General features: G+C 40.6%; 1 protein-coding gene across 5 annotated transcripts in view; it reads right to left on the minus strand.

Annotated features, from left to right (window-relative positions):
• Positions 1-9,927: 9,927 nt before the first annotated feature.
• HAPLN1 (hyaluronan and proteoglycan link protein 1) overlaps positions 9,928-23,696 on the minus strand; it is a 175,320-nt gene continuing 161,551 nt past the window's right edge. For all 5 annotated transcript variants that reach the window (XM_090038218.1, XM_090038217.1, XM_090038220.1 and 2 more), the window contains exon 5: positions 9,928-14,165. In XM_090038218.1, the coding sequence (XP_089894344.1) occupies positions 13,876-14,165 (290 nt within the window). In that variant the 3' untranslated portion in view covers positions 9,928-13,875. The remainder of the gene's footprint in view (positions 14,166-23,696) is intronic.

Here is a 23,696-nt window from a genome sequence, read left to right on the forward strand (position 1 = left end):
CCTCCCACCCCAACTTACTTCCACTGACTCCCAGCACTGGTTGGTAAACCAGCACCAGGAGCTGCTTGCAGGATCTGGGGGTTTGGTGGGTACAGAGTGGGGGCTGGATGGCCCTTAAGGAGGGTTGTCTGTCTGGGGATGTGGGGAGGGGCTGGAGTTGGGGGGCTAAAAATAGCCCAATGTCATGGGTGAATGGGAAAACGACAGCATTGTGGCTGGAGCAACAGCTAGATTTTCCCCAGCTCTAGGGGTGTGCTCCAGACACATACAGAAGTTCAGTTACCATACCCTATCTACGTTTAGTGCACCTCTGAGGTACAGATAAATTCGATCCACTCAGTTATTTTTTGACCAATTAAACCTTCTTGGAACTTCTGTACAGTTTGCATTTAGTTTGACCTAACTAGGGATCTAAGTGTATGGTCTGCATGTGGGTGAACTAAGTTACATTGAGTAGCCATTTTTAATGTGATCTAACATCCCTCTAACCTCCTCAAATGTCTGCATGTACCCTTGGGTTATTACTTACTCCCTTTCATGAGGTGGTCCTACACAATTGGAGGTCCAATTAGTAAAGGGCACCCTTAGCCAGAGTGCTCAGGAAGATGTTAGAGCTGATGCTCACTAAACTTTTAAAAGGATTTGAGAGATATTGTGTATGTTTCTTTTTATAGTGTCCTTAATCATCCTTTTGGTAGCTTGATGGAAACTGACTGGTGTGTCATAGATGTGTGTCAGAGGAGGGCAGCCAGTGAAAGTCTAATATAAACTTCTAAGAATAGCAAACCAGAGCATCTGAGATCCTCATACTGAATTATGCTTGGAAAATGTATGAAAAGCTATTATTTCATTAGGTTATAGCACCTATTCTAACCTGAGGAAAACAGGTCATAAAATCTATATTTTAAATGCTCTGCAAAGTGCTCAAGATCCCGAAGGGTTCCACATTATGCAAAAGAGATCAAACACGTATTAAAAGAAACAAGACAGTTTGTTTCAGATGTAAATGCAAAAAAGCAGGCAGATGTAGTAGTCTTAGAAGAGTTCTTCAAATGCAACAGTTGTTTTAACTACAGTGAAGGCTTTGATGAACACCAATTTTAGGCAGCTCCTGGAGCTCTTAACCCCTGCATCATCCACACATTAACACCTGAAACTAGTTTTAAGCACAGGTTATGTGGCATAAAGTTTTGCCAGTCCAAGGCAGGTTTATCTCTGATCCATATTACTCAGCTCATATTCCATTAATGTCTAGCCGTTACCCAAAGACAAGCTGCCTAAGTTGCAGTCCTCCAGCATCCGAGGATCCAGTCTTCCCTCCTCCACCCTCCTGTTCAGCGTGGAGAAACTTTCTGCCCCTTGAATTCTACTGTTCAGAGATAGCTCTGGCCCCAAGCCAACTCCCCCTCTTGCTCCCAAGGGTGTGACCTTCCCACTCTCAGGGGTGTAACGCCATGCAAACATCCTGCAGAGCACATGCCAGCTAGCCAGGTTGCAGGGCATGGATGGGAGTGGGGTCTGACCTCAACACCTTCAGAAAAGTTGGGAGAGAATTTTTAAATATTTTATTTAAACAAGTTATTAAAGCAAAGTAATGTTCATAATTTAATTACTAATAATCTCATCAAAGCTGCAATTGAATGGCGATTTAACAAAATTTTAAAATTCAAGATATAGAGATATCTTATAACTTACAATACCTTTCACTAGATGGAGGTGTTATCAGCATTTATAATCACAGCTTTCAAAGAACCTGAATACCAGACCTGTTGATGTGAACACCGCACTTTCTCTTAAGGCATAGAAAACAAGAGGGACAGCTTTAAAGAAACAATCAGAAGCGATGTGAGGCATCTGAAACCAAAGGAACACTTGGATAGAGTTACAAATATGTATGTATATATGTACTAATGAAACTTGCATGACAGACCAGGCATTATGCAGAACCGAGATCTGTATGCTGGTTAAAAGATTGCAAGTTCTTTTTACCCTGAATTGAAAAAAACTTTACCCCAAATAGATAGGATTGAAAAAGTTTTAGCTGAGAAATGAAAAGGGATAAAGAGATTAATTTCTGTAAAATGGCAGGGTTGGCTGAAATTCGACAGCTGAATGAAAGCCAAATTGGTAACACAGATATAAAAGCAAATTATCTCAATTGTGGAGGGGAGCAGTGTGGTTTTTTTTACTTCACTTTCCCTAACAATGCCTGCAGAAGAATTTTCCCATAAAATACTGGTTTGAACTTTCCCAGCTAGCCAAGACCATGGGCCTTCTTTGGGGTTGGGAGGTTAGGTAGGTAAAAATACAATAATCACATAGATGGAACAAGAACAGTCAAGATGCTTCTTTTGAAATCTCCTTTTGGGACTGAGAAATGGAGTTCTCTCATATAATGAAATGATCTAGTTGGGCCTGGTCCTGCTCTGAGCCGGGGGTTTGCTTTAGATGACCTCTTGATGTCCCTTCCAACCCTTATTTTCGATGGTTCTATAATAGGGGTATTATACAACTATAACTGAATTACTGGACCATAAGAAGAACAACTAGCTACAGCAATCAAAACCACCTAAATTAGTTATGATCTGTTGCCATGTGCATAGAGAAGTTAGGCTAAAGTAGCTGATAGTTCTTACATGTTTTCTCCCACCAGGGAATTAGCTAGTATTTGGGGTTATTCTGAGGTTGCAGTACCAAAAAAATCCCCTTCTCAGCACACTGTATAAGGAGAATCAACTCATTTTATTCATATATGCACACTGTAGAGCATCAGATCTTGGGAACTTTTCTGTACCCCTAGTTCCTATCTGAAGGAAGGAGCAATTAATTTAAATTACCATTAAGTTTGACAAATCACATTGTGTTCCACTGAAAAAAACAGCATATTGATACCGCCACCACTGAAATAAAGATGGGCCAGAACAGACATCTAATTTTTCTTTGTCAAGGTGATCATCAAGCTCCATCTACACCCCTGGGAATTCCCAGCACCTTGGTTTTTCAAGAAAAAACACTGGGAGTTAAAATACCCACACAAATGCAATGGTGACCCTAAAATTTACAGGGACTCTACCATATATAAAAGCTATTACAGAGCTCAAGTTGGATATGCCTTTCATGAACATTATGGAGCACCTTTGATATGATATTTGTAGCCTTTTTTGGAAAACTGTTCCCATTTTCTTGAGGAAGGGATTAGAGACAATTAAATCCCACATAGGATAATAAATGATATTGAATGTATCCTAGCCATGATGTAAAGGTCACCCAAACCTTTTAGAGAGACATCAAAGTTCTGGGTCGGTCATACGTGAAAGTTCATGAGGAAGCCAAAGAATAAGCAGCAGCACTCTTTTTGGAGAGCTGTCAGGAGACAGGGGATGTTTGAGGGGCGGTGTAACAGATTTTAACCAATATGGCTTTTGTCCACAATATATCTGAAGAACACACAAAATCCAATCTAGCCCTGAACTTCCAAATAGCCTGCACACAGGTCAGCATTGAGAAAAGGCTATATATTGAGAGCCTCCCTCTGTTGGCTATTACAGAAGCAGCTCCACTTGATTTATTTTTATTGCTGGGAATGTCACAGCTTATAAGCAATACATTGCTGCACCTTTGTTGCAAGCTTGTAAAAGATGATGCAACTCATCTTGATGCAGGGTCTGCTGTGAGTCTGGTGAACTCTCTGATGGCCTCTATTTTCATTCAGCTAGATGTCCCTCCACTAGATTGTCTCATAAGACAGAGCAACAGCTCTTGTCTTTGCACAGCCTTTTTAGAATTGGTACTCAATTACAGCAATCGTACCTTTGGCACTCAATTTTCTGCTGGCCTGGTTTACAAAGGCAGCCTCGGACAATGTGAACTGATCTCTCTGGATGGTTGTGACCTTGATGGCCCTGAATGGAAAAGATAATATCACTGTGGAGAATTCCTAGCACCTTGGCTTTTCAAGAAAACTGTTTGTTGAACGACGTAGATGTGAAAATCAAGTTGAACCACAGTAAAAATGCCTTCTATTTAACATGTGCCCTGCAAGTACAATTACGCTGGCCTCACTTTTTGTGAAGAAAGTACAGGTAGTGCTTGGTATCTGTTTGGGCCACCTGGAGGTTTTATTTGCTGCTAATGCTAAATACCCAATAGATGGGGCATGGGGGAAGAGGACAGGGGGAAGTGTCTACTGATGGCACTGCCTTCATGGCTGCTGAGTGGAAGAAATGATTCTTGTGACAGCTGCCCAAACTGATTATTGTCTCTTTCAAGAAGGATGATGCCTTTAGTACGAACTATGCTAAAACACCTTCAGCTTTTAAGCATCCTGATACTTTTGTCCCCTTTCCATCAGCAGAGAAGAAACCCCTGCCATGCCTTTTCAACCACAAATGGCATTTCTGTGAGAGAATAGGTGCACCAGGTCCAAATGGCTAGTAAGCACATGCAAAATCATCCTCTGCTAATCAATTGAAAGCAGTTTGCATGAGGGTACACCTTGTCTTCCTTTGAGTTGTTTCCTGACCAGGATGCATCAACCACTATTAAGGGCTTCACGGACCACTGTTAATAGAAATTCCCACAAATAATCACTCTCCCATCTGTCTCCAAAAATATCACAGAATAAGTGTAATGGCAGTCAATTGTTCACTAAGCTTTATTTGTGCATATTACAAGTGAAGAACTTTGCACTTTTTCTTATTGAATCTCATCTGATTGTTTACAAACCATGTTTCCAGTCTATCCAGGTCATTCTGGATCCTAGCCCTGCCTTCCATAGTGTCAACAACTCCACCCAACTTGGTGTCATTTGCAGACTTGCTAAGCATGCACTCAATCCCATCATCCAAATCATTAATGAAGATACTGAACAATACTGGATCCAGGGCAGTATTGAAATAGCCTGGGGAACTCCACTTTATACCTCCTCCCAGCTAACCATTAAATCATTACTGACTATTAATTAAAGATGACTGTTGGGACTGGTACTACAGGTTTTAGAGTAGGTTCTGAAGTCTTTAATGATGATTTGGGAATCTGCTTCTCTGGAGATTGGCTTTCTTCTGTAGCACTGCTCACACCTGCTTAGGAAAAATTTTTTCCTGAAAAGATTTTTTTATGCAAACTTTGTTAAAAGTATAATTTTACATAGTATATTTAGTTGCTTATGTTAGTGAAAATGAGGCAGCTTAAAAGCAAAGGCTTTGTAAACATCTGGCAAAAATTTTCCTTTTTGATCATTCTTTTTCTTTTAAGCTTATTAACACCCAGATCAAGGAGATGCCAGTGTTTGGGCACAACTAAGGGCGACAACATAATTAGACCACATATCCTGTAAAACTATAAACAGTTATGTCTGTATTTATTCATGTATAAAAGGCATTTCTTTACAAATCTTGCCCCAATTTATTTTTCCCCACCTCCAACCCCACATTATCCAAAGTATGCCAACTGTTGCTCCTGAGTTTTCCCACAGTAAAAAGAGCGGAAAAAAAATCCACGCTTCAGACTCGCACACACACACATTATTTCCCCTTTCCCCCTCTACACAGACTCATGTTATCAAAAGAACAACAAAGACTCTTAGCTTTGACTACAGTAGAATAAACTCAAACACTCAGGCTATAACAAACACCCACACATTTTTTCCACAACGATTTTTGTGAAGTTGGTATCAAAAGTATAATAACAATCTCTCTTAGTTTTAACCAGTGTTAATAGCAAACTTGGTTTAAATGATTTTTTATCATATCTTGGTGTACAGTAGTTGGGAATTTGTTACTTCTTCACTAGTCAGATCAACCTTCAATTTAGGCAAAATGCTTTTAATTAATCCAGTTTATTAGAAATGAAAAAAATACTCAGATACATGCATCTTGTAACTGTAAAGGTATATCTAGCACAAACCTGGAACAGCATTTCTGTTCATGATGGACTCAGGTACAAAGGATGGCTGGCTTAATCTCAGGTTTTTAAACCTTGCCTGATCAATCAGACATGAATGCTTGTAGTTATCACTTTTTAGCCCTTCAAGTTCTGAATCAATCAGGGCAGTTAATGGCGAACTCATGAACCTTGCTGCTCTCAAGAAGGCATCTTACTTTAACTCTGACCCATTTAACTCTACTTAAGCAGATATCTTTACTCTGACCTCCCAATTTAAATAAATTGGATTGATTTAAAAAACATAAGAAGGGAGATCAGGATGCTAAAAATGTGTGTATTATGTGTTTGATGCGAAACAGGTCAGTTAGTTATTTTCCTAACAAGCTCTTAAGCCTTCTTCAGAATCATCTTCAGTGCTTTCCTGAATAGATACTTCTGTGGTCTCAGAATCGCTAACAAACAGGCTCTTGGGGGGAAGGAGCTTTAGGGAAAGATGTGATCCAGCTGTGGAGAATTTTCAAATGAGAAATTATGACAGATCACAGTTTTAACATGTCCAGGCTTCATTAAATCTGTTTCTGACCACTGAGACCCCTCAATACATTAACATCTGTTTACCTGAACCTCATTTGGGCATTTATACACATGTTCCTGGAGTGGGGGGGAAGGTGTTTTAATTAGTTTGGATCTGAAAGCCACTCTAATTAAAGTGCCTGGAGCACCATGTGTATCAGCATCCCTGCACTGAAAAATAGTGGCGGGGGCACTTTAACTGAAGCTTGTCAAGTGGACTGTAGTTAAGGCACCCTCACTGCCATTTTTTTCAGCACAGGGATGCCGATACATATGATGCTCAATTAAATGAGTAATTACAGCATGTTGGAGTACCCTCCCTGCATGTGTATAGGTGCCCTTTGAGTCTAACTTCTCAGTGAGGTTTGTATATCTTCCACTCTTTTCCCAACACTGATTCAGATGCTGGGCCTGGGCTTTAGGCTTAGCAGTCTGGTTCTCCCATATCCAGGTCTCCTGATCCTATCGTGGCATTTCAAACAGTGGCTGGACCAGCAGTCTGCTGTCCTGACTTCTCCCTCCTCAGAACTGTTGCTGAGGGAGTACTTTCTGTAAAGGGGAACCTGCAAGATTAAAGGACCTGCCATGCAGCCCACTTCTGCTGTGAATTTGGCAGGTCCCTAGTTATATTTGAATTCAATCAGGAACAGCAGGATTTTCTCAAGAAGCCAGACAAATAATAATCAGTATATGCTAATAAGATTATGTTGAATTAGTAATTAAAAAAAAATACAGCTTTGGAAAATTTATTATATTAAACCTAAGCCAGAATGTTGGCAGCCCAAAATGATGTTCCCAGATGGCCTGGACATGGTTAGAGCAGCATTATTGCAATTAATGCCTGTGTAGGGAACAGGCCTGGGAGTGTGACTCTTCTAGTCCTTTCCTGACTTTTGAATAGTATTGAGAATCCCCCATTAAGCCCCAGAGCCAAAATGTTGAAAGGTGACCACTGTATTTGACTGCCTCAGTTTCTGATACTCAGCTAGTGACAATCAGGCTAGGAATAGATATTGTATTTGTCCCTGGACAAGCTGTGCCTGTGTATGTCACGGGACAGTTGATACACCCACCCCCTTCCAATCAGGGTTAAGTGAGTGACTGAACACACTGGCACTTTTCTGCCATTGATTTAATTATGTGATCCTGGGATGCCCATTCAGATGCACTTTGTGGTGTCCTGGTAAAAAATGAGTACTTCATATTCCATGAACCTTTTTAGGATTTATCCTGGAACAATAGACATTGGTGTCTGTATGATCTCACTTTGTCCAGGGAAAAACAGATTGTCCAGTGACAAATGTGACATCCATTTGTAGCCTGAGTTTAAAAGAGGCAAGGACCTACTGCATGTTAGCTACTACATACTAACTGCTTGTATGCAAATTCTTATTCTCTGGTGAGTGATAGATAGCTTGCATGAGTTTAGCCTTCTTTCATTGCCTTCTGCAGTATCTGTGCAAAGGGGTTCCTTCATCAGCTGGGCTCAGGGCTTTTAGGTCCAGATCTTTAAATGCATACTAGATATTGAATTCCTACTGCCTCAAAGTTCTGTTCATGCCACTCCGGGCGCATGTACATGAGCTGCTTTACTGCAGATTAGACTAATCCAAATATACCAGGTTTTTTTAAGTTATTTACAGTACTTGAAATCCAGCATTGTGAAATCTACAATAAATTTCATTTTAACTGTATTCTTCTGCAATGCACTTCATTTAACTTCAGTAATTATTTCTGAAAAAGTTAATAAATGTACAGGACCTGTTGGCCTGAACCAGGAGCATAACACCATCACTTAGGTCATTTAATTGTGGTCATTGCCAGTGAATATCATTATTATCGGTATTCCTTGGGTTCAAATTATAGAATGGATGAATTGCATACCAGCGTTAACAGTCAAGGTCAGTGATTAAACCTCACTGAAATAAATTGAGTCTACAATTCAAATCACTGCCACAGCAGCAGAACAACTTGATTTAGACCAACGGTTCTCGACGTTTTTCAGATTCAAGGTGCCCTTCAATGCACCCCTCAGAAAAGGCCAGCTCTTATGTTTCACTCATTTTTTTAATGCAGAAAATTAATAGAGCAATTCTTCCATTGCAAAGAATGTGAAGACCACAAGAAAGAATGTTTTTGACATTATGGTTCCTGTTTGAAATTTCTAGACCTATCATGTGGATCATGTAGGTGTTTGCATATCTAACTATACTAATATTACATAGTACCCTTTAAAAGATATTAAGGCACCTCAGGGTTATGTGACACTCTGGTTGAGAATTTCTGCTTTAGACCAGGGGTGCCCCCAGCCTTTTGCCTCTTCAAGCCTTATGTGTGGTATGGGGGTGGGTCTGCAGGCCAGATCCAGTCCAGGGGCCTGATCCAGCAAATGCTACACTGCAGCTGCAGCCCTGTGCTGGGTCAGGCCCACCAGTCTCAGTCTCTATCTCGTGCCAAATTAGGCCACTCTGCCCCAGCCCTGGCACCACGTGTGCTGGATCAGGCCCCACCACCTCAGCCCTGGCTTCCCAAATGAAAGCAGGATCCCACACCTAGGGTCTTGTCAGCTGGCCGGTGGGATTTAGAAGTTTGGCAGTTGGGGATCAGTAGCAGTGTTAATTACCACTGCTCCCCCACCCCACCACATTTCTAGACCCGTGAGGATTCCCATGGGCTGGAACACATGGCTCTGAAAATGGGACAAGGTTTTCTGCTCAGTGTCATAAAGTTAGACTGTTGCCAATTTCTAAAAATGGTAGAAAATAACACATGTTGTATGTTAGTTAAATTAGATATTTGCCTTTTTTGTTCTTTGTAAATATTTTTCCTTGTATTTTCCAAGTACAGATAATACAGAGCTGGGCAAAGCAGAATATCTTGGCTTGTAAACATGATGACAGAAGGGCAATAAAACTATACAGAACAATAAAACTATTCTGGCTATCACCAGCTGGGAATCTGTCCCTCTATTTGTGATGAATATATATTGAGTCCTGAAATCTTTGACCTCATTAAAAATACAGAAGATTAAACACAAATGGAAGTTTCATAAAAAATGAAAATTACATATATATTTTTTCATATTTCTCCCCAAACAAAACATTGCTCTATTTCCAATATTTGTGCATGTTCATATAGACTATAGCATCAACTAGAAAACACTTTTTTTCTTTCTCTAACCCATTCTTTGTTTTTATATCACAGGGAAAAACCCTAATGAATCTATAGCTCTGGGTTGTGCTTTCATAATGGCTCACACAAGCACAAGATTAAAGGTACACTATAATAGACGCTAGAATTGCTTATAACCACAGAGCTCTTATAACTTATAATCACAGAGCTCATTTTTTTGGTGATGTCTATCTTTGTAACAACTTTGTTGACTTTGTCAAAATAAGCGTTTTCTTGCTTTAACCTTTTGTCTTTCCGTTTCTTTGGAAAAGAAGTAAAAGAATGGCCAGGCAATAAAAATAAATCAATCTTTTGGAAAGAACATGATTTAATTGTTGTCATGGGCATCAAAATTCCAATACATTGTGAGATACAAGATAATAATGACACAGCACATGAACTCATTTGAATTATAGTTTTTCTCCCCAAGAACAGAAAATAGCACAGACTTTAACCAGCTCTTGAGCATCCTCTTCAGATATCTTTCAAGCACCTAGCAAGCTCATTCCAAAATTTAAGATGTTTACTAACTTTGATATTTATAAAAGTAAAGTGGAGTCAGTTTCTCTGTGTGTGTGGTATTTATGTCCTTTTGCCTATGAGTGGCCATTTCATAATTAATTGTATACTTTTATATTAATTTAAAAAACTGTTTACAGTTTAAGTCATGGTTTTGTTTTTGTAAAAATGTGCTCCCAGTAAATTATCTCTTAACTTTATTTGTTATAATGATAATAGACATAGTTATAGATCTGGTAATGTAAGACTAGCGTGACCTCCACTAGAACACTAGAAAACCAATAGGCCTTGTGTCATATAACATAGTAAACCTCAATTCAGACTGAGACTTCCACAATGTGCCTTAGTTTTTCAGGAATCAGCCAGTCTTCAGTGGGATTATTCAGCTGAATAATTGCCCAAGGTGATCATATTAAAACTCAAAATAACTTGGGGGTGGGGAGAAGTGCTAATTCTCTATTGTGCTATGGCCCCTTTGTGCTGAAATATGAAGATCAGGGCATCTGGGATTATTCTTATACAGAGGAAGCATCTAGGTGATACAGAGCCAGCTCAGCCACCAGTCCCTTAGAATCTGTTGTGCATGAAGCATGGTCACAGGCTGGATAAGGGTGCTGCTGTACTCTATCCAAAAGGCCACTAAGTCATGGACAGATAGGTATAGATAGCATTGGTTTGCATCTCTTCTACTTTATGGTGGCAGTTGGTCAGCTTCAAGGGTCTGCAAGGTGTTGCAAAGGTCATGCAAGTCAAATTTTCACACAGACACACACAGACACCCTTCTTCTTAGCCACACATATCTTAGTCTAGTAACATGCTCAGCTTGACACTTGGCATCTGGACTTCTATGTCTGTATTTATAGTTTATTGGCTCAGGATTCTTCACACCTTTTGCAGGGGGGTGTGTGTGTGTGTGTGTGTGTGTGTGTGTGTGTGTGTGTGTGTGTGTGTGTGTGTGTGTGTGTGTGCGTGTGAGACAGACAGACAGCGAGAGAGGGGTGAGGAAGAAAAACCCAGTGGAAAAAGGACTTTGGGAAAAAAAAAAGTCTCTACAAGATCATGACCTTGGAGCTTCCTCCCCCCCACTATGGCAACCTATGTACCTTCTTCCAGATTTGGAGGAACATCATGAAGGACAAGACCATCTACAGAATGGTCCTGTGTCTCCACACAGTCTCTGACTCCAAGTGGACTACTCAACTATTTGTAAACTGGACTCACACTACTTGTAACTCCTCTGGTCATTGCTGCTGTCATGACTCCAGAAAAGGGAGAATGCAGAAGAAATGAACCAATATTATCCATATCTTTTGCTCATTTTTCCATGAATTGGAAGGGGGATATATGGTCCTTCTAACCCGAAGCCTGTACTTGTCCTGCCATTTCTTCCCCAAGCTAATATTACCAAGTTCCTCATTCTTCTTGTATACTAGCATTCAGAAAGGTGTCTAAAATGTCTTGCAGATATAGGGTGGGAAATGAATAGAGCTTTGGAAGTGACTGAGCATCTTTAGGGAAAGGGACTTTAAAAGTGGCTTACCTTCTGCAGCATTTGTGGGAGATAGTGTTTGTGGGTCTAGGGGATATGAATTAGACCTATTGTTCATGTGATGTACCTGTTTATGACAATAATGTGCAATAGTTTCAGGGACTCTTAACTGTTGAGGAAGTAAATAAATTACATAGAATTGTGCATTTTTTAATTATTTTGTTTCATTTAGATATTATGAACAAATATCCATGCTTGACAGTGATTTACCAAGAGGAAATTTTGCCTTCTAAGCTTGTTAGAAATAGTAAGATGAACTCCAATAGTAATACAATACCTTTCACACTAGAGTACTTTCTATTATAGTTTTTCCATGCATTTATTGGTCTAGTCACAGTCTTAAAATGGGACTACAATCATTTCAGGAAACATAATTTATTGACTCATGTCTGTGAAAAAAATCTACCAAAAACATTCATGAAAGCATACCAGTTGTGTCCTACTGGGATAATTCTACTATATCTCATTTAGATAATGAAACAATGATAAACTGTAAAACTTCACTGAATACAAATATTGGTCCTCAGAAATTATCATAGTCACCAAACTTAGTACAGGAAAACAGAGTTCTATTTTTTTTTTTATGTTCAATGATGAAGCTAATACTGGATGGGAATTTCAAAGCTGTCTAAGGAACTTGCAAGGTCACGATTTTCTGTCAGTGATTAGTGATTTTTGAGGCTGCCATTGTTCCAGCTTCAGATGCCATAAAGAACATTGATTTTCAATTATTTTCAGAAAGCACCAAGTGCCAACCCCCTTAAAACCAAGTGCCTTTAAGATGTCTGAAGTTGCATGCTGAGCATTATTGTGTTCAAAATCACCAGTCACCACACACTTAATTCCCCTTAATTTGGCATTATTTTAGTGAGAAATGGGTCCCAAAACCAAAAACCCTTAGGCAGCCCTGATTTCTTTCTCTGACACTGAAAGACACAAGTAAATATCTCCCATTCAGAACACTGAAAATTTACTAATTATTTATTTTAAGACTTTTTCATTAATCTTAACAATGGTCAACTGAGAAGATTGGTGAAGTTGACCCCAAATATTATTTTTTAGAAATAATTCTTATGCAGTTACACATGACTTAAGTGAGTACACAAACAGGAAATAAACTTTTTTGTCTTTGATGGCTAGTATCAGATTTTTTTCCCTTCATATTCTTAGTATAGAGTCTTTATTGGTTTTAATAAGCTTTTCCAAAATGTAATCTCTTATGATGTGTAAATAAGAAAGAAATATTAAATATTTTAATGTTCTTTTTATAAGACAATAACTTTTCAAAGGCTAACGTAAAATCAAGCTGCTAAATTTTACAATTTTTCTGTCCAGCAGTTCATTTATATAACTGCCCTGAGTAGATGCTAAATGCTGCTTAGCAAATGGCCTTTAGAGTTTAAAAATAACTCAGTAAAGCTACTCAAAGGTAATACAACACTTCTCAGGCATCTTTAGTTTGAATTAAGAAAGTAGGGTTAATTATTCACCCAGTCATCAATATTTTATACACAATATAAACACAATTGAAATGTTCAGAAGATCTAGTTGTGCTTGTTGCTATGCATGGGATCACAAATGAACTTATTTGTCCGAAAGGCAGGATTTTAAATGGCAACAAGTCCTGTTTTGTAGACTGGCTTTAAATGCTGTATTCACTAAACGGCATATTGTTCCCATGTGAAAATATGTTTTTTCTATATATTTTTTGCAAAACGTCAGTGAATCCCAGTTAATAAAAGATCATTGTATTTCAAAACTGAGTATCTAATTTTCTGCAGTGTATCTCAAAATGGTACAAACATCTAAAATCTGTGCTTGTAAAAGCTGCTGCTTTGAGTAGCCTTACGTTCCTTAATTTAGTCCTAGCAATCATCAAGCTATTGCATGCCCCATTCATGAAAATTATATTTTGCTGGGATGATGTAGCTTAAAGAATTTGGCTCTAAAGCTTTCTTACCTAGAGCTTCCATTAAATTATATTAATTTAAAATATCTATTGAATGATACTTTTACAAAAAAAAGAATAAAACAAATTAATGGGTTGATTTTATGAAAATGACTCTTTACAGTAAGTAAAAAAGATTATCACAGTTTTGGTAACTTGCATGAGTTCATATTGAAAATAAATCTTTCACATGTTCTTAATGAATTTAAAACTGCTGTGCTCTAGGTACTTTCAGTTGTACGCTCTGAAACAGTAGACACCATATAGCTTGTGCTTTTTATCTGGGAAGCCCACAAAGCGCACTGCTGCTTCATTAGGACTGCAGCGTTTTCTTGGTCTTGAGATCGGGTAGCGGACACTGCCATCAGCCAGCCAGCCAGCGTCGCAGCGATCATATCCTAGAAGTTTCCAGGCAGCAAATATCTGACCTACTTTAGCAATCTGAGATCCATCTTTAAGGCAGGCCTGCACAGCTTCATCATAGGTCAGCTTGGTTGGGTGTATTAGGTAGTAAAAACGGCCTAATATAAAGAAAAAAGTCATTAGTCATATGAAATAAGTAAGAAATGATGGTAATATATGGCATTTGAGGAGATATAGACAGTAAGGGTGTGTCCAGATGTGTGTGGACATTTGGTTCCCTGGGGACAAGTAGCAGCGGCGCACCTTGTGCCACGGCTTCTTCTCCGTGGGGAATGCCCATGCCACGTGAGCTTTGGTGTGTGACAAGTTGCCCCGGGTGGGGTAGGGGAGGCTGGGGCCAGCACTGTGCTGGCCCCAGCAGCCTTACCTGGGGCCCTAGGGGCCTTCTAGAGCTGCAGCCGTAGCAATCCTGCCAGGTGGAGCTTGGCCGGCAGCCGCAGTGTGGCTCCAAGCATCCCAGCTCTGCTTTTTAGCAGTGCATGCTGCCTGAGCATGTTCTGCTTCAGGTTTTTTTCCGTTTTTTTTTTTTTTTTTTTAACTCCCGGATATCCAGGGGTCAAAAAGTACTGCAGTGAGAGGGAGAACCAGAGCAGCGCATGCTCGGGCAGTGTGCCCTTGCAGCGCGGATAACTCCAGACTGTGTGTTATGCACAACTGTGCTTGTCTGGATGTGCCCTAACATTTTATTTATTTATTTTAGGACTCCCCAGTTCTTGCTCTGAATCCATGTTGACTCACATTTTGATGAAGGGAGACTACAGTCTAAAGAAAAAGAGCAGGAGAAGAAAACAAATATGCTACTGAAAAAAATAATGCTATGTGTGATATCCACAGTAGCTTAGTACAGCACAGAACTCCCATTTTCTTCTCATCCAAATGCTATGCACGTCTTTCTCATTCCATTTAATTTATAGTGTGGGTTTCTTTTTTCCTTAGAAATAACAAAAGTGGAGAGAAAGAGTTGAAGGGAAAGGAGAGAGTCAGTAATTCAAATTAAGGTTCCAATCCTGCATGGCTTCATGCTATCAGTCTATGTGCCCATGGAGAACAACTCTTAAGTCCCAATAAAATAGGCCTAGGAACTTACAGATATCATACTACACGCAGTTCATAAATCTCTATCTTATTCATGGAGGAGGGAAATTAATTAAATATCCACAAGATGGTGGCTTTGCAATATCCACTAAACACTAAATTAAAATAATCACAATGGGTACCCCCTCCCCCCGACCAACACAGTGGTATGTTTAAATTTGACTCTTAATTGTATTTAAGTATGGGTAACTAAGGATAACAACTGCAGTTTTCTTAAAGTAATTAACAACTGAAAGAACCATTCATTGACATGATAGACTATGTTTCTGATTAAGCACCAGCACCCGTTAAAGTCTTTCTGCAAGACAGCTGAAATACTGCACAACTTCCTAAAAGCAGAGTCTGAACTTGTAGTACATCAAAAAGATGTCTGTCAGGTAAGTCTTCCTTACAAGAGTCAAAACCATTCACTATTTTTTTTTTAGGCATCAAAGGGTACTTTCTCACCATCAGATGACAGTGCATTTGATGCTACAAAGAAAAATGTGTCTCAGTCTCAAGGTAATGAACATATATGCTGGCAAGTAAAGCTAACCTCTTGTGCTGAGTTAGAGTTATTAGGAGCATTGATACAAGCATGAAATTAATGTATCAAGGAAAGATGATGTAAATTCATTGTGTTCCTTTCATTCATCATGTTCTGGTTTGTTTATCATTATTCGACAATTAAGTAAGTGCTAGGTGAACATGGATTAGAGTGGACTTGGAACAGCGTTCAGGTTATGAAATAAAAAATCTGAGTAAGCATGCAAGACATTCATCATACTAACTTGTTTCCAGTAACAATTTATATAAGAAATAAAGCAATTTATGCATGGCATCCTCTTATTTAATTCCAGAAGGAGACACTAAAATTCTTTTGAAAGAAAAGCTCAGTTTTGATGCCTTTATTTCTTGTAAAGAAAACAAATAGTGTTCAGTTTAATTATTTTATTGGGAGAAAGATCTGCCCTTTAAGGATCATCCCCTCCTCCCTGCAAATACCATTGCCTGATTAAAAAGTGGATTTATAAAGACAGATCAGATTGGATGTATAAAGACAATGGGATTAACACTGTTTTTAGGCCTGTACCTTTTCACTAGCATCTGATTATATCTAAACAGAAATTTGGCAAAATTGAAAACTGTATGGTCACTGGAAAAACTTTTTTATGATGGTTTATTGCTATCTAAAAATTTAGAAGTATTTTAGTAAGAACGTTTCAAATAACATATCTGCATCAGTAGAACTGAGAAGCTAGATAATCTATTAATTTTATAAAACAGAAGCCACATTTTAAGGGAGTTAAAAATGTTTTAAAACAATGGTTCTCAACCTGTGATCCACAGACCCCTAGGGTCCACTGACTGGCTTGTGAAAGATTACTATGATCAATAAAAAGTATGTGAATACCCACACTTATAATTTAAAGGGGTCTGCACCTTAATTTGAAATTTCCAAAGGGGTCCACACCTCCATTCAAAAATGTTTAGAGGTCTGCAAATGAAAAAAGTTTGAAAACCATTGTTTTAAAACATTTGCTAGCATACAGTGTTGCTTTGGATGGACATACACTTTTCTGACTCTGCAAAAGAGTTTTATTTAAAGTGGATGAGGTTTTAAATTTGATATCTGGCTTTGATAGGACTAACTCCACCTAGTTTATTAGCAGCTTTTAAAACCATATGTCAGGGGAAAAATGATTCTTACGGATTTGCAATAAGGTCATGCTTTTGACCTGTGACCTCAATGACTGCTGTCACTATGCTTCACTCCTTTAAATAGGGCAGTCCTTAATAATATACATTGTGCAAAGATGTTTACCTGGATCCAGAACATTTTGTTTTAAAAGCTACCAATAAACTGAGCACAAGCTGCTGGCCCAAGGAGAAGGGGCATGCTCAGCAATAAATAAAACGTTAAACTCTAAAATGTGTGCAAGGCAGTATGTGAACAGCTACTTCAATTTGATATAATCTTATCCCAAATAACAACAGAATCGAAGTGTAAACTAACGCCCAACAGTTTTTGGCTAGACCTTCATTTTCTCTTTGTAAAGGGTAATTCATTGGGGTGAGGTAGGAGAAACTTTGATCTTGTACCGGGGAGAATCCAAGAAGTCCTCTATCCATTGTTTTATTTTACCCTCCCTTTACTCCTATTTTTATCTCATCTGCTTTGCACCTGGGATGAAATTCATACAAGCAAGAAGAACTGCATCGACCATATACACCATTAATGCTTCAGGTAAAGAGATGTGTAGGGCTTTATTGGTGTAAGGCATCTCTAGTAGGTCCTAAGCAAAGGGACAACATTTTCCTTGTGAAAGCTATGAAGCTCACATGTCTGTAGCATTCCCTCTCCTTAGACTGACAGTCCTGGTTATTGATCTTTCCACTTCCGCAGTTTCAAATGGAGCAAAACCCTTATTTACCTTTCTTCTAATTTTTCCATTGGCTACGGGGAAAATGACAAAGATTTCAGTGTGGCTCATGTCCCACTGAGATTCTTACCTGGAATAACTGAATTACCAATAACTAAAGAAGTACTGCTTCTGCCACTACCTTACATACATGCACAATGAGCTAGGGCCTATTTCAGTAAAACAATATAACTGCCTAACTGCCAAGTCCAAAAATTAGATCCTTAAGGCTTCCGCTGAACAACTCCTTCACTTGCAAAACACCTAAAATCCTGAGAGTGAAGTCCCCCTAGTTCCTAGTATAATTCTTATATTAAATAATCCAAAAATTGATCCAAAGGGAGGAGAGAATAGGAGGTTAACTGTATGGTTTGGTAGTTAGGGCACTCCCTAGGATGTGGGAGAATCAGGTTTAAGTCCTTGTTCCAATAATTATTTTATAGGAAGTGGAACAGGCAGAAAAGAAGGGGTTTTGAACCTGGGTATCCCAGACTTAAGAAGGGTGCTCTAACCCCTGACCATAATGAAGGAAGAGTATCACACTCTCCTGTGTGAGCTTGTTTATGTGAATGAGAAAAACCTAACCTACTTTAGGCATTTAACTTCGGAAGACGGTTCGTGCCTGTGATGCTTGAATGAAGGGATGTACCTGTCTCTATCCTGGAGAGAAATACCTTTGTATCTTTGAGGGGCAGGGTCCCACCTCTTTCTTGCCATTTCTCATTGCTTATCTTAGGCAGTTCCATGCTCAGGACACTGGACTTTTCTAAATTCCTAAGAGCTTCATTCACTTAAGGGTTAGGCACTGGAATGCTGACACTAATGCCTGTTTTGGGGTTTAGCGTTAATTGGTAAACTCCAGGGCTGTCTAACTGGCAGCCACCTCCAGCCTGTGTGGAGTCAATGTGTGGCTCCCAGACTCCTGCCTGGTTATCACTGTTTCTATTGCTTTGACTGCTGAAGTGGCTGTGGTCACTGGGGCAAGATAGTATGGCAGGAGCCCTTGCATGCACCAGTGCCAGCAAGAAGAGCTTGTGGGGGTGGAGGGTTTATGTTGCTTGAGTGGTAGCAGCTAGGGGGTGGGATTGCCCACACTGTTACCTCTCAGCTCCATGTTTTTGGGGAACCCTGACAGCCTGTCTGACTCACAAAGAATTCCCCCCCGCAAACAAAATTGATTATGATGCAGTGGGAGACATACCTAAAGCCCTCCAGATAAGGGAGCAACTGCTCTAGGTCTCATTTGCATCTGAGATGGAACCAGATGACCATTCATTTACATGGGAGATGGAAAACAGAAATCCCAAAGCAAAGACTGCAGTGAATTCTGGGATCAGATAAGCAGGGGAGCACTGCATGATGGGGAATCTGTGCTCCAAATACTAATCAACCCACATTTACACACACCCAGCTCAGCATTTATCAGACCAATTCTAATCTGGATATACAAAGGACTTCCCCCTCCCCCCACACACACATCTTTAAGCAGAAGTAAAAGTTTAATAGGCATCTCAGGCTGTACATTCCCTGGTCCCACTATGGGAGGCCCATTTAAACTTGATTGACCAAAACTTGGTTGCTGGGTTAGGGAATGCTGAGGCAAAGAGACCGAGTTAGAGGGGGTATGGGCAACATTTGAATAATGGTAAAGAGTTCATCACAGCATCCTGACCACAAGTGTTGTCATACTTTTCCCGAGATGACTGGTGGAAGTCCTTCCCACAAAAGGTTATGAACACTCCAATAATTGCCTTAAGTCTGTTAAAAGAGGTAAGGTAAGATCTGGAAAAGTCATGATAAGCTGAAGCTTGTTCACAACTGGTAAAAATCCAAAGCCCTCATGCCGCAAGCTTTCTATTGTTTCTGAAGAAACAATGAGGTATCCCATCCAGTATATCTGCTATCCATAGGAATTTCAAGCTGGCTCCTAAGTGTCTGGTTACTCCTTAACCTTATGTTTTTCCTGATTATCAATCAGTTTCTTGACACGTTCCAAACCAGATAACCCCTTGTCAATAGAAAAGACAATTACACTATTAACAATAGTGTAATAGTGCAATATTTACACAATTAACAATGCTTTGAAGAAGCTGAAATTAGGGTATAAAAATCTGTCAAAAATATCAGCAAAGGGGGTGTGTGTGGTTCAAAAGGAGAAGTCTCTCTGACACCATCCGCTGTTGTTCTTGAGAACTTGGGAGAAACAGATCGTCTCCCTTCAAGGATTGTGCTAAGAACTTTACCTGTCAGCATTGGAACCCGAGTGCCTTGGACTGGTGAGATCCCAGCTCGCTCTCTCTCTCTTTTCTCTTTAGGCATACATTTCTGAACCCGAACTGTATTAGTTAAGTTTGAGCTAAGTTTCCCCAAATACTTAGTGAAACCAGGGTAGTATTGTAATTGTTTGTGTTTGTTTTTCCTTTGCATGTCTATTACTATTAGTACCATTATAAATTTCATATACTTAGCAATAAATAACTTTTATAGTCAAAATGGTAGTAACTGGGTATATTTTTCCTTCTCTACTTCTCCTTCCCCACTTGCTTTGCAGCAACGCTTCTTTTACCTAAGCTAAAGATCCCTGTGAAGCCCAAGAATACTGTGGAATCTGCTCATCAAGAGGCTAAAGATTGGGACATGCTGAATTTGAAGCACATAAAGGGATCAGCTTGTACAGACTGATTGACCCAGTTTGGCTCAGGCGTGACCTAATGAACTGAATGCTGGCCCATGAGGGTGTCAGCTGGACACCCAGCCGGATTCAGAGGTATTCTGTTTACCTGTGTGCTTGTGTCTGACTGCACCTTATTGTTGCTTTGATGAACTGATTCTTGGCATATGAGGGTGTCAACCTGTACATGCTGGTCAACCCGGCCGGGTCAGGCGTGTCATGTTAATTTGTGTGTTTGTGTTTGACTGACATGGGGCTAGGAACCCAGCCCCATTAAAACTGAGTCCTGCGAGATAGCTCCACTGGGGGTAACGACTTGCAGAAGGGAGATATACAGCTCTGTATGGAAACACAAGTAACACAAGCAGCACACTGATAGAATTACTAAGACCCTAGAAGTGTATCCCTAATGAGCACACCCCAGAGTGATGGGCAAATATGGTAACAACACAGTGGTGGCAGCAAGGGAGGGGAGGATTATAGTTTCATAGATGGTAGAGTCGGAAGAGACCTGAGTAGATCACCAAGTCTGACCCCCTGCCATGGCAGGAAGGAATACTGGGGTCAAACAACCCAAGCAAGGTGTTCATCCAGCGTCCTCTTAAAGACCTCCAGGGTAGGAGCTAGCACCACTTCTCTTGGAAGTTGGTTCCAGACCCTAGCCACCCTGACAGTGAAGTAGCACCTCCTGATATCTAGCCTAAATCTACCCTCTGCCAGCTCGTGACCTTTATTTCTTGTCACTCCTGGTAGTGCTTGGGGGAACAGGGACTCCCCTAGTGCCTGCTGGTCTCCCCCTGACCAGTTTGTAAACAGCTACTAGAACCCCCCTCAGCCTTCTCTTGCAGAGGCTAAACAGGTTTAGGTCCCTTAACCTCTCCTCATAGGGCCTGCCCTGCTGACTCCTGATAATGCAGGTGACCATCCTCTGGACCCTCTCCATGTTGTCCACATCCCTCTTGAAATATGGCATCCAGAACTGGATGCAGTACTCCAGCTGCGGCCTGACCAGTGTCGCATAGAGAGGGAGGATCACTTCTTTGGGCCTGCTTGAGATGCATCTGTGGATGCATGACAAGGTATGGTTGGCCTTTCTGACCGCTTCCCCACACTGTCAGCCCATATTCATTTTGGCATCAATAATGACTCCAAGATCCTTTTCTGCCTCTGCACTAATGAGAAGGGAGTTCCCCAGCCTGTAGGTATGCTGCTAGTTCTTCCTCCCCAGGTGCAGCACCCTGCACTTGTCAGTGTTGAAACCAATCCTATTCTCATCTGCCCACCCCTGTAACCTGTCTAGATCCGATTGCAGCCTATTCCTCCCTTCTAGTATGCCCACTTCTCCCCACGTCTTAGTGTTGTCTGAAAATTTGAACAGGGTGCTTTTTACACCCTCGTCCAAGTCGCTGATGAAGATGTTGAACAGTGCAGTCCCGAAGACCGAGCCCTGCGGAACCCCACTGCCAACATCCTTCCAGGTCAAAAATGACCCATCCACCACCACTCTCTGGGTGCAGTCCTCCAGCCAATTAGTGACCCATTTGACTGTGTAGGTGTTGATGCCACAGTCCCCTAGTTTTTTAATGAGAATGGGGTGAGATATAGTGTCGAAGGCCTTCCTAAAATCCAGGAAGACTACGTCCACTGCTACACCTGCGTCTAAGGATTTTGTGACCTGGTCATAGAAGGCCACTAGGTTGGTCTGACAGAACTTGCCTTTAATGAACCCATGTTGGTTGCCCCTAAGCATAATCTCCCTTGCTGGCCCCTTGCGGACATGCGCCAGGATAATTCTCTCAAAAAGCTTACCCTGGACCGAGGTAAGACTAACTGGACTATAGTTTCCTGGGTCCTCCTTCCTCCCTTTTTTGAAAATGGAAACCACATTGGCCCTTTTCCAGTCCTCTGGCACCATGCCAGAGCACCAGGAGTGCTCATAAAGCCGTGCCAGGGGTCCTGCAATGACCAATGCTAATTCCCTCAGCACTCTGGGATGGAGATCATCCGAACCTGCTGATTTAAATACATCCAGTCCCTCCAGAAGTTCCATGACTAGGTCCTCACTGACCCTAGTCCTAGGTGTGCCTCCCCTGGGACCTACGGGGGTCCCACTGTGGGGGAAGGTGACCTGGTCCCTGCTCAGAAAAATGGAGGCAAAGAAATTGTTAAATAGGTTAGCTTTGCTGTCTGGTATGACAACCAGATTTCCTAGCGTGTCCTGCAGAGGCCCCACGTTACCTGGTACCTTCTTTTTACCCCCTAAGTATTTAAAAAAGGACTTCTTGTTGTCCTTGATCTGGGTAGCTAGTCCCAGTTTCATCTCTGTCTTGGCCTTCTTGACTGCTCCCCTACATCCATGAACAACCGAGGTATAGTCCTCCCTGGTGATGGCCCCTCCCTTCCATTGTCAAGAGTAAATTGGACGCTTACCTTGCTGGGATCCTATGACCCCAGCTGACTTCCTGCCTTTTGGGCGGGGGTGCTGGAATCGATGATCTTCTGAGGTCCCTTCTAGCCCTAATGTGTATGAAATCTATGAAATCTCTGATTTGGGTGTACACCTCCTTTTTAGCTAGGAGACATTCCCGTATGCTTTTGGTGAGCCATGGGGGTTTTTGTGCCCTCTTGCCCCCTTTGACCCATGATAGGATTACCTCCCTTATATGGTAGAAAGAAGAGGGCTTGCATTGCTTGAATGGCAGCAGTGTGGGAGGGGGCTGCACTTGACAGAATTAGTGGGGAGCCTGTATGGCCCCCACAACTTGCAGCTCATATGGTGTGCAGCCTGAGGCCTATGCAGCATGTAGCCTTGGCTCCTCTGAGGTTGGACAGCCCTGGTCTATTCAAAAAACAAAAGCAAAACAAACTGTCAATTATGTGCATTTGTGAAAAAATAAACTGCTCTCCCTTCCCGTTTCATCTGATAATGTAGTATATCCTGGTGGCTGCTATAATTTGCATCATGTGTAGAGTCATCTGCTGAACAGACTTAAGTTTGGTCAATTTAAATAGCCATAGTGAATTGTTGATCAAGGGTATCTTTCTTCAGAATTGGTGTTCCAGGTCTATGGAAAATAAAATGCTTCCTTTCCCCCTCTTTAAACTATTAGGTTTGACATCTATTTTGAAATACAATAGCTTGATTTTTAAACTGATATTTTAGCATACAGAGACTCCTTTCCAGGGGCCTTCTTTCCTCAACTATCAGCAGCAAGTGCAGTGATTATTAAACTAGAAACCTCCCATTCTCTAGGGTAATTAACACATTATTATGGTTATATGTCCTTATCAGCTTTTGTTTTTCTTCTTCAGAATAGGGATTCCTTACTTGAAATTTCATTTACATTGGATACATTATCTAGAAAAATTTCTTAATGTATCTTTTTCTATCTAAATGAGAAATGTTGATTTAACTGCTGGGGTCTGTAGTTTCTCAGACTGATACAAACAACTGGATCATT

The sequence above is a fragment of the Crocodylus siamensis genome, chromosome 3, assembly GCF_052110815.1.
Source record: "Crocodylus siamensis isolate JL-2025a chromosome 3, ASM5211081v1, whole genome shotgun sequence".
In the NCBI taxonomy this organism is placed as follows: Eukaryota; Metazoa; Chordata; order Crocodylia; family Crocodylidae; genus Crocodylus; species Crocodylus siamensis.